The sequence below is a fragment of the Mytilus edulis genome, chromosome 4 (assembly GCF_963676685.1).
Source record: "Mytilus edulis chromosome 4, xbMytEdul2.2, whole genome shotgun sequence".
In the NCBI taxonomy this organism is placed as follows: domain Eukaryota; kingdom Metazoa; phylum Mollusca; class Bivalvia; order Mytilida; family Mytilidae; genus Mytilus; species Mytilus edulis.
This window is the reverse complement of record NC_092347.1, coordinates 25,443,923-25,456,275: the sequence shown is the minus strand read 5'-3', so window position 1 is coordinate 25,456,275 and position 12,353 is coordinate 25,443,923. Positions and strand designations below refer to the sequence as shown.

At 32.5% G+C, this 12,353-nt stretch overlaps 1 protein-coding gene across 3 annotated transcripts in view; it reads right to left on the bottom strand.

Annotated features, from left to right (window-relative positions):
* Positions 1-2,853: 2,853 nt before the first annotated feature.
* LOC139519290 (myb-like protein W) overlaps positions 2,854-12,353 on the bottom strand; it is a 41,358-nt gene continuing 31,858 nt past the window's right edge. The window contains exons 1-2 of one of the 3 annotated variants that reach the window (XM_071311256.1): positions 6,408-6,583; positions 2,854-4,496 (exon numbers count right to left, since the gene is read on the bottom strand). In XM_071311256.1, the coding sequence (XP_071167357.1) occupies positions 3,162-4,496; positions 6,408-6,494 (1,422 nt within the window). In that variant the 5' untranslated portion in view covers positions 6,495-6,583 and the 3' untranslated portion in view covers positions 2,854-3,161. Of the gene's footprint in view, positions 4,497-6,407; positions 6,584-10,436; positions 10,628-12,353 lie in introns of those variants that run through there. The other 2 variants (XM_071311257.1, XM_071311258.1) reach the window with 2 other exon arrangements.

The window sequence follows — 12,353 nt, the reverse complement described above, 5'->3', positions numbered from 1 at the left end:
ATACATGTATATGTCAACAAAGAAATACAAAAAGGCATATAGACGTAGTTCATACGCCAAAACGAAAGACACGAATACCGAAAAATCACCATAGCAAAATAGTTATCAAAGTACCAGGATTATAATTTAGTACGGTAGACGCGCATTTCGTCTACATAAGACTCATCAGTGACACTCATATCGAAATATTTATAAAACCAAACAAGTACAAAGTTGAAGAGCATTGAGGAACCAAAATTTCAAAAAGTTGTGCCAAATACGGCCTAGGTAATCTATGCCTGGAATAAGAAAATCCTTAGTTTTTTGAAAATTCAAAGTTTTGTCAACAGGAAATTTAAAAAAAACAAATGACCACATTATTGATATTCATGTCATCACCGAAATGTTGACTACTACTGGTGATACCCTCGGGGACGAAACGTCCACCAGCAGTTGCATCGACCCAGTGGTTTAAATAGTTATTAAAGGTACTAGGATTATAATTTAGTACGCCAGACGCGCGTTTCGTCTACACAAGACTCATCAGTGACGCTCATATCGAAATATTTATAAAGCCAAACAAGTACAAAGTTGAAGAGCATTGAGGATCCAAAATTCCAAAAAGTTGTGCCAAATACGGCTAAGGTAATCTATGCCTAGAATAAGAAAATCCTTAGTTTTTTGAAAATTCAAAGTTTTGTACACAGGAAATTTATAAAAATGACCACATTATTGATATTCATGTCAGCACCGAAATGTTGACTACTAAAAATCACAATGACGGGATGCATAAGTACCGAGCTACGTCAAATAAATATTACCAAAATAGACTAAACAGTAAAAGTAATAATTTAAAAACAAAAGAACACTATGACACGTAATTAAGATTGTAAGCAACGTCAGTACCTAGAACCTATACTTCAAGACCACTGTTTATTACCTGCGATGTCGATACGGAATATTTATCAACAAGGTCTCGGCATCAATCGTGATCCATTGGTTAGCGTCGATTGATGTCCTCCATTCATGTTATTCGTTTAATTATTGTCACAGTATAAAGCAGACCATTAGTTTCGTATTTTGAATAGTTCACGTTTTGGTATTCAGTGACCATTGACGCTACAGTATGTTTTTTTTTTTTGTCATTTGTGTATGGTAACCTGTAGTCTGTTTTTCACATGATTAATTGTCATTTGGTCTTTTGTGGATAGTCTTTTCAAATCCGTATTAAAATCCTTAAATTTTAGCTAGCTTAAATAAAGCAGCATAATTCTTCAGAAAATGTCTGTATCGAGTCAGGAATATGACAGTTGTTTTATTTGGTATGTTTCAGTATTGGGTGAATGTATGTATTTGTCGGTTATAAAAGCTCTTTAATGAAAGCGTTTTGATTTGATCTGATTCGAGTCGATGAATATTGAGAGGAAGTGAGTATGTATTACAGGATCTTACAGTGAATGGATATGAAGGAAAATTTTATGAAATGAATATCTGTTAGTGAATTGGCCATATAATAAACATTAAATTTACTCAAGTCAGAAATTCAATTTATCATCCAAAATTACATATAGAGTTCTAGGCATCTATACAGACAATCTTTGTCGTTCTCGGGGTTTCTAAAACATAAGTGATTTTCTCCAATGATTGAAGTCTGATATCTATTCTCTCAATGAACAATTCGTGAGAACTGAATATTGCTTGATATAAAAAAAAAATGGAAACAACACGTTTAATAATTTATTGCGTCCGAAGCGCTTTTCTTGATTAACCTTCATCAAGAACGCGCAACTCTCATAATTCAATTTCAAGAATAATTATAAACTCAGTTGCTCGTTAAAATTATTACTATTTTTAAAATGAAGAACATCCAGTTAATATCAAGCGATACCAATTTTTTAATCGTTTTGAATAGAATTAATAGAGAATGGAAACCGGGAATGTGTCAAAGAGACAATAATCCGACCAAAGAGCAGATAACAACTAAAGTCAGTGAAATTGGAAGTCAAACTAAACTCTGAAACATAGAAATGAATTAGATCATATAGCCAATGTAGACGACACAGTGTTACTAATAGATCTTCAACGCAGATAGAAAATCCCGCATCCCGAGCCGGGCTTCAGCTGGCCCCTGAACAATAATGTTTACAAGATGAAACCTTTAGATAGTATTTGATTCGTCTTGGCGCTTGTATTATAACGAACCGTGTACAATGTAAGAAAAAGTGACATTGGAAAACAATAAGTGTTAGTTATACCTCAAGAAAATATCAATTGAAATCATTTCTAAATATAAACGATGACATTCCGAATGATAACCGGATATTTTATGAAATCATGGAGATGGAGGAGTATTCGGATAAGAGGGAGTTCATGAGGGAAATATATATATATTAGTCTCTCCTTACATTCGAGTATGATATAAAAGTAAGAGAATCTAGTATGATTGCAAATGAGACAACTTTCCACCAGAGACCAAACGATGGAAAAAAAGCCAGCAATCGATAGTCTTCGAATTAAGCCTTCAGACATGGGCAAAACCTCGCACAGTAAGCCACTAAGACATGGACACAACAATTGTAAAACAATTCAATTCAAACGAGAAAAACAAACGGTCTGATCTATGTACAAAACAAAAATATATAGAAAATAAAATAAGATGACGCTTGCTTTTGTAAACATGCTGAAACCACTGCATCTGTACTAACCTTCGGAATCCTGGAGTTTCTCCGTTCTGCTCGGTGTTTTTCTACACTTTCATTGACTCCACCTTTTGTGGCAAGAACATGAACTATATCAAAAAGTTTATTTGTGTTGTGGGAATGTTTCAGCTTTATAAATATCAGAAAAGGACACAATTTGAAAATAAAAAATTGATGAACGTTAAAAATGTTGTTTTTTTTAAATCGAAAAACAAATGTGAGATATAGCTACAAACATATATCATCAAATATTAGGCACTCGACAAATACACAGAACATGGCGACTTCAAACAACAAATAGCAGTGTTTGCCTTTATTTTTGATTCCAGTGATTTCTTTTTATCATTATCATAATGATAAATTACTTTTATTCCAGATATCTTTGATGAGTTTATTTATTATACACAAATGTAAAAAAAGATGTGTAATTTTAATGACTGCTGAATATAATGATTATATGACATGAATCATAATAATGATTGATCAGTCTATATTGTGAACAATTTTCAATAATCCGAAAGCTTCTGTCCAAGACACAGAGTTATTCCGCGAATGATTTGGCGAAGACTTGGAACTGTTAATTGATGGGAGAAGTTTTGAAGATGTAGATCGAGTTGATAAATTCGTATATCTACGCCCTTCTTCAGCAATGCCATTGTTAATCATTTCCTCCTTTCGGAATTTCTTTATTTCGTCGCTAAAACCAGAAATACTTTTATTCCGTTTAAATTTCTTGGACGGAGATGTGCCATTTACCGATGAATTTTTGTCACTTCTATCTGTTAGTTCTGTTTCTAAAGATGTCACATTATTTTCCGTATCAACATTGTTATCGTAAAAATCAAATTTTTCTTCATTATTTGATGCATGATCGCCATAACCGTATTTCATTGGGTATATAATTGACGCTTGCTTTCGTAAAGATGCTGAAACCACTGGATCTGTACTACCTTTCGGAATCCTGGAGTTTCTCCGTTCTGCTCGGCGTTTTTCTACACTTTCATTGACTCCACTTTTTGTGGCAAGAACATGAACCATATCAAAAAGTTTATTTGTGTTGTGGGAATGTTTCAGCTTTATAATATCAGAAAAGGACACAATTTGTTTTCTAGGCTTCAGTGGTCTAAGTGTCAGTGATAACAAAGGACTTAGATAATTCTCAATAGATTGTGTTGTATCTGATGTTGATGATGGAATAGTTTCGGATGTTGAGGATGAATTAGTTTCGGATGTTGATGGCTTATTCTGAAGTTCTCCATTTTCATTTTCTTGATTTGTTTCGTGTTCATTTTCGTCTTCAGTAATTGCTGGAAGTACTTCAAATGGATTTAAAGACTGTTCATTTTGCTCGTCTATTTTGCTACTCTTTTTATTTTTAGTTTTATTATTGTCTTCAAAAGTTTCGTTATTATTTTCGTCATTTAGAGTACTCGCATTCTCATCATGTTTGTGTTTTAACGTATTTTCAGCTGGAGGTTCCATACTGATTCCATTTTCTAAATTCAATAAAGCATGAATCTGTTCCCATTGTGCGATATGTTCACGTTCTCTTTCTTCTCTTTCTAATATCACCTTTTCTCGTTTTTCTTTAACCAGTTTGTGTTGTTTCTTTTTCTTTGAATAACGCACCATAGATTTTCGTAGCATCCTTTGTTCTCGGGATATATTATTAATTGAGATTATCATATCTTTCCTGTACACGTTTGTTTGACGTTTACATTCCACTTCACTACTAGCTACTCTAGTTACAGTCACTTTACTTATTTCACTCTGTACCCCGGCTGCACGAGCATAGGAGGAATTGGCCATAGCCATCTCCTGAAATAGATAAAAAAAAATAAAAAAATTTATATTTCGCATCATAATGTATGTTTCACTTTTTTTCTACCAGGCTATTTTACAAGAGAGAGGCGAAATCAAGCAAATAGACATTCAAAGTTATAAGTCGAAAATAATTTACAAAGCCAAAGTTAAAAAGGAAAAAGACCAAGAGACACTTTACAAAACGCAACATAGAAAACCAAAGATTGTAGTGATCAACACAAACCGAACCAAAAGCTGGGGTGATCTCAGGTGCTCCGGAAGGGTAAGCAGATCCTGCTCCGAATTGGGTACCGGTCGTATTGTTTATATGCAAACCCAGTGAAAAGTATAATTCGGTAGGTCACATTTGGAGAAAAGGGGAAGGGAATGTAGTAACGACAATTGGAACATATACGTTGTCATCTCTCAAACAGATATTCCATAACGGTCAACCAACTCGTGATGGCGTCAGTAAAATTTACGACGGAATGATTTTAACTTCATCACTTGGAACAGTCTTGGTTGAATAGCTTCCCGTTGTGACCAAATACAAAAAAGTATTAACACTGGAGAGTACCAGTATGTGATAACATAATTTATCAACCTCGTACAATGTAGTACAACATGTACAGTATTATACTGACTGAAATCGTTTTGTAACATCCATTTTACTTTTGTTTTGCTTGTAATGACAATGTGGATAAATTCTGAATATATATTTAAACTTCCAATGATACAATTTTCCATAGAACCAAACTAGTTTTCAACTTCTAAGTTTCACTCCATAAAAAATCATATAAGGAGTATATGAAATAAGATTTGTTAAATTCACATTTTTCAAACGTTAAGAATAGTAAGTAAATATGCAAATATAAAACAAATATTTAAGACGTCAAATCAAACAGAAATATGATATATTGATTAATAACTTTGATGTCTATACGACCTTTTAATATTATACAAATATGAATTATTATATAAATGAAAAATTCTAAAATAACAATGATTCGTTAGGACGACAGAATAAGGCATAACAATTTGTCATTTGAACTGTCATTAAATTCACAGTATTTCGGTTAAAATGTATGGCTTGTAGTACTTTTGCTCACATATACTGTCATTTAGGGTAGAGTAGTTCAAAAATGGTTAAGCCTTAAACATATATATAATAACAATATAATCTAAATGTAGATACCTTTCAAACACGCATATTTTGTCAATATCTCTTTGGCCTACTTTTTCTACAAATGTCTTTCAATTACTGGTAGAAAGTATGTTTAGTTTTGCTTTCCTTGTCAGAGATTTTGTTTTCATAGAAAAAAACTTAAAACAGCAGCTTTCTATATAAATTCATATTTTTATTGGCCGATATTTTAGTTATATCTTAAAACTTGGACACAATTGATGACGGTTAATTTTTCTATTTCTTATTCTATGAGAGTCGTCATTGAAGAATGACGGTTATCGACTATTAGTAGAAAACCATCCTAGTAATGCATTATTTACATCTAAACATCAGAAGGACAATGTCACAAGAGAATACGAGAAAAAAAGGCATTACTTCCTCATTTATTTTTATTTTTCTTACTTGTAAATGCAGATTGATATAGAATTATATCGATCTGCATTTGAAGGCTGCCATTGAGGAATTTTAAACTCAATGAAAACCAAATGCATATCAGACTTTTACTTGAGGTTTGCGCTATCGAATACTGTATTTGTTTGGATCTGAGCTGAAAAATGAAAAAAACAACTAGTTTTAGAAGCACGGTGCCAGATACTCAAACAATCCGCATCCAAATGCAGTTAGTTTCTCAGCAGCTTTCTGAATCAATTTCTTGTAAAAACGATGTCGTTTCAAAATTTCCGATTTATCGATTTTTATATTTATATTTTTTCCTTCGATAACAATCGAATGAAGTTTACCTTGATAACAGCTTTGTAAATCCCATTTTCATACAATCCGTTACAACTACTGTCATTCGGATCATATGCTTTGAATTTTGGCATCATGGTAGGGACGGGACTGGTGCAGAACTGACTCGAACCGAAGTCTGTTCATTCTTTTATGGACCAGTTTTAAATCCATTAATATATGTTTTACGGTTATCAACATTTAAATTGTTTTATATTTTCCACGGATATTGGGTAGACAATAAAATCAAACGAATTGTTACACTAGAAATACGATTGAAGCTATTTGACTGACTTTTATTACGACATTTGTTGTATTACACTGCTAAATATCACGAGATAAGATAATTAATATATTCATTCATTGACCTTTTCTGTTCTAAGTATGGTGCTTGGCATTAAACTATTGAATTCAATACTTATTTGTAATAAACGGCTGAGGGGATGGTATAACTAAAATATAAACATTATAGAAACAATTGAAAACACCTATTGTGGCCTCATTAAGTTTATCCAGCTTTTTTAATGATTTTGATTTAGTAAATTAAAGGAAACCTATACTTAAGAATGAACACGAGATGTTGCCTCTGTATCAGTCGGCAGACGATCAATAGCCCGGATGATGACTTTGGTGACATTTAGAATGACTTATTTGTTTTACAAAGGCCAATAAATTACTCATTGATTATCGTGTTTCAGTGATGACAAAGTTGCATCAAGTTACTTTATAGTTCTGCATCATTTACTGATAAAACAACATTGTTGTCCTAGCAAAAATAATTTAGATGAACTTATTCTAAGGAGACTGATATCATTTAATGATATCTAAAGAGTTAAAGACTCAAATGCAATTATAGATTTCTGCTGGTCTAAAAAACGCATTGAAATTCTAGAAGCCATTTTCTAAACCAACTTGAAACTTTTGAAACTGACCTAGAACAATGAAAGAGAGATAACAGCGGAGTAGTATTTATGGTCGATTCATAATTTCAAAGTTGTGAGTACTTCATGTCCTTAATTCTCCTCTTTCAATGTCGACGAGTGGGATAAGGTAGGGTACAGAAACATCCTTATATATTATAAAAGGCCCGAGGACTAGGTTATCGTCCTTTCATTTTCGTACAATATAGATAAAGCTGTTTAAATGTGGTGACAAATCTCCCTCCAAGTCACTATACATGTATCGAGCTATGTATATAAAGTTTACAATCTAATTTAGGTCAAAGAGAGGCCTTCAACACAGAGCACTGTCTCTCACTGAACAGCAAGCTATAAAGTGACCCACTGAATTGACTAGTGTACAACAATTCAAACAGGAAAACCAACGATCTAATTAAACCTAGCCACTCCATCTAAATATCCGCACCGAAGTGTAGCGATAAGTAAACACAGGGTCCAGTTTACTGTCTTATCTTTATAAAAAAAAACGGAAACCAGACACACATAAGAATCACAAAGACAAACGACAACCACTGAAAACAAGTATGATCCCCAGAGTTTGGACATTATATAAGTTGCAAATGTTCACACAAATTTTTCAAAAGAATTTCTTTATATTTTATGCTTAAATTTTCAAGTAGGGGGATGAAATTACATAATTAATTAAAACATTCTGTGTTGATTTTTTTTATATAAATTAGTGATTTGGTCTAGTACAAAAACGTTAATAAAAAATAGTATTCCTAAAGCAGTCAAACTGAATTAAAGACCCCCTTAACATAGAATTGTCCATATTTTGAACTAATAAAAGGTCAATCATAAGTTAATGTTATGCACCATGAAAAGGCAATGCGAGATATACAGACTACGATTTAAATTGTTCTACCAAACAAACAAACAAACCAAAGTTCTGTAAATGCTAATATAAACTGTGATGTAATACAAACGTTAGTGTCAAAGGGACCAACGAGACTTTAAATGTCTTTATACAAAACTATGATTACGCTATATCTTATGTAAATTAATATTCAGATCTTATTAAATATGAATATTTAGAGTGTAAACTCAAGAAATATGTAAGAAAGTTTTTGACCGATATTTTTCTTTTTATTTGTATCGGTTCATATACTACAAGTGATCAATCATGTCCTAATGGCAATGACTGCTGATAATTTTCATTTCTTTTGTGCGGTTTTACGCTTGTTAATATGAAGTCATCATTTCATCAATTCAGAAATTTGATATTCTGTAGCGTCAATTGATTTTAATTCGTTCAGGCCGTTTATTGCTTTCAAAGGTTTTTGTTCTATATACAATTTATTAATAAAATATCTAGTTCATCAGTGTAACTATCCAGTGTTTTATATGGCGTAGGAAGCCCTTCAATTTTCTTATCGTCGTTTTTCTTTTGACCTTGTATTTTTTTTCATCACCAACGGGTTTTGATCCACTTCCCTTTTTCATCATCAAATATTACACCGGTAATTAAAATGCTTCATATACATCTGACCGAGGAGAATATAATCTCATTAACAAAATAGAACGAACAGATTTCAGCAAAAAGACTTTATCCAAGGTAAAAAAGAAAATGATACAGAGAAACCACTTAACCCATCTCAATGACTACATGGACAATAGTTAACTCACTGATCACAATAGATACAACCCAATAACACTTAACCCATCTCAATGACTACAGGGACAATAGCTAACTCGCTGATCACAATAGATACAACCCAACAACACTTGACCCATCTCAATGACTACAGGGACAATAGTTAACTCACTGATCACAATAGATACAACCCAACAACACTTGACCCATCTCAATGACTACATGGACAATAGTTAACTCACTGATCACAATAGATACAACCCAACAACACTTGACCCATCTCAATGACTACATGGACAATAGTTAACTCACTGATCACAATAGATACAACCCAACAACACTTGACCCATCTCAATGACTACATGGACAATAGTTAACTCGCTGATCACAATAAATACAATCCAACAACACTTGACCCATCTCAATGACTACAGGGACAATAGTTAACTCGCTGATCACAATAGATACAACCCAACAACACTTAACCCATCTCAATGACTACATGGACAATAGTTAACTCGCTGATCACAATAGATACAACCCAACAACACTTGACCCATCTCAATGACTACATGGACAATAGTTAACTCACTGATCACAATAGATACAACCCAACAACACTTGACCCATCTCAATGACTACAGGGACAATAGTTAACTCACTGATCACAATAGATACAACCCAACAACACTTGACCCATCTCAATGACTACATGGACAATAGTTAACTCACTGATCACAATAGATACAACCCAACAACACTTGACCCATCTCAATGACTACATGGACAATAGTTAACTCACTGATCACAATAGATATAACCCAACAACACTTGACCCAAGAACGAAAGAATCTCAATGACTACATGGACAATAGTTAACTCACTGATCACAATAGATACAACCCAACAACACTTGACCCAAGAACGAAAGTCAAACAACATTGAATTAAGACTATTGTAAAATTGAGACCGCTTAACCGCAAACACACTATAAAGAAACCACTCAGTAACCAACAGACTACAGAGAAACCATTTTAGCAACAGACTTAAGGGATATTAAAAAGATATTGTCCAAAAACGGTCGAGAGGACACATGTGGCTTCATTTTTGAAAGAACAAGGAATGTTTATAATTTAAAATTGTATATGTAATAAACTTTTCGGTGTTAAAATTGTCAGTTCTTTTGGAAGTCAAAATTAATTTAAAAAACAATCGTATTACGGTTCACAAAATTTGATACTATTTCTCGAATATTAATCGTCTTAAAATATGGAATCGATGAAAAGTTTACTGTGTATCAAAATTCGGTTATTATACGTTTGTGTGATGTGTTGTTACCTTTTTTGGTAGAAATAGTATCAAAGCTTACAAATAAATAATAAGTATTCGATTAACATTAAAATTATATAGAAAATCATATAAAATTGATTGTGTATGAAATTATTTTCAAATTTATTTACTGTTAAATTTTAGAAAAAAAACAATACCTTGTTATACTCCGTCCTAATATATCGTGAAAATTGTTCATCCTCAGTCCGCAGTTGTAATGGCTTAAGTCTCATTTCAAAAACTATTCCTCTTTGAATACCTTACACTAAACTGATTTAATTTATTCTTGTTTGTAACGCGATTTCAAATCACACAATTCTGCTATTTGTTCACAATGTGTGAACTACGATGTGCAAACAAACTTTTCCTATGTAATTTAATTTAAATTCCACAATTATCTGAACAAATCCGATCGTCGAGTCGCAGGAAATAGATTTACAGACAAGGATGAAAGATTAATCTTTGAAACAACCATTCAAGATGTCTACATAGCAACTGCATCCGTTCCAATAATGACAAAGCCAACAGACATAATCTTATAGACTTCCATGTGAATAGGTAGCAACAATGAACATGTATAACAAACACTATAGTCAAATGAATGGCTGTCAACTGAAGTTTATTAATTGAAAGTATGCACGAAAGATAAAAGTTTGATGTTCTGTACACTTTTCGAGCAAGCAAACATATATTTGACAGAGTCAAGAGCTATTAATATTAATATGTTTACATACAATCATTGTGTAGGTAATCATAAACTACTGACTGACAAAAGAATAGTTGGGTATGTCTTTTTAGCTATTTATTACAGGATCTTTATGTTTACATAATTGTAAAACTGCGTCAAAAAGTCCAAATGATCATAAAGGTTTTTTAAATCCTCAAGCATTGAAATTTAGGAACCCACTGTAAAATGGGCTTAAGTCTTTGTCACTATACTCAAATATCTTTTCACTTTGCGTAGAGAAAAGCGAATTATATTTTAACAAACCGAAGAATGTAAAATGATAACTTTTGATGAAGTCGTTCAATTAACTGCATAACATATTTTTCCCATCCAAATGTAAATTCACAATACTTGGCAAAGCAACTAAACCTTGAGATAAATACCCAACAAAGCTTTAACTATCATATTAGTTTCAATCATGTACTTCAGATCTCCTTGATTGTGGCTTACTAAATACACGGAAGCTACTGACCAAAGATTCTTAATAATGTCTTCAAAAATTAGTTTTTTCTTTTCTTTCACAGAGGCATTTATGAATTGCCCCTAAAATCAAAGGATTCCTTAATGACTTGCTAAACCCTTATGGAATATAAAAGTTCAACAAGGTTACCGACGGTGTATATTTAGTCTGTTGAAATCGTTTTATTTTTATGTCGTCCATATCTCGTCACCGAGTAGTGCTAATGAAAATTAGAGAAGGAAAAACTGACTTGTCATTGGATGAGAAGGGGTGAGTATGTTCTAATCACTGCAATTGTTCTTGTGATGTGCAACACTATGCACCATTGGTGGATTTAACATAATTCATTAAATGGGACTAAAGATAGCATAATTCATGAAAATAGCATAAAAAGAGCTTTGAATTGAAATCAACATTTTTTTTTAATGCAAATCATTAAACATTTCACTAAGCAACTTCTATATTATCACTTGTTTTTAAATATTTTAATTCAAAGGTACACCCCAGGTAAATATTTAGAAATATTTTATATTTGAAACATACAAACACTTTAACATGCATATATCTATGTACATTTTATTTAATAATTCAGAGACATATTTGCCCCGTCAAACATGTCGTTATCAAATATTATTATTGCCATGACACAAACACGGACCTTTATATGTTTTGAATATTGTCTATTTTAAAAGACGTCCTATGTGCAAATGTAGCTGTTTGAGTATAAGCAGCAATTTCTTATATTCGCCTACCAAAAGTCTCTGAATTTCCTTTGAGCTGTTGGTATAGTCCTTTAAACGGCTTTCAAAATTTCGCTTTAAATTGCTTTCAATAGCTTGCGTAAAACGGTTTTTTAAAACGATTTGAACATCACGTTTTTAATTTTAA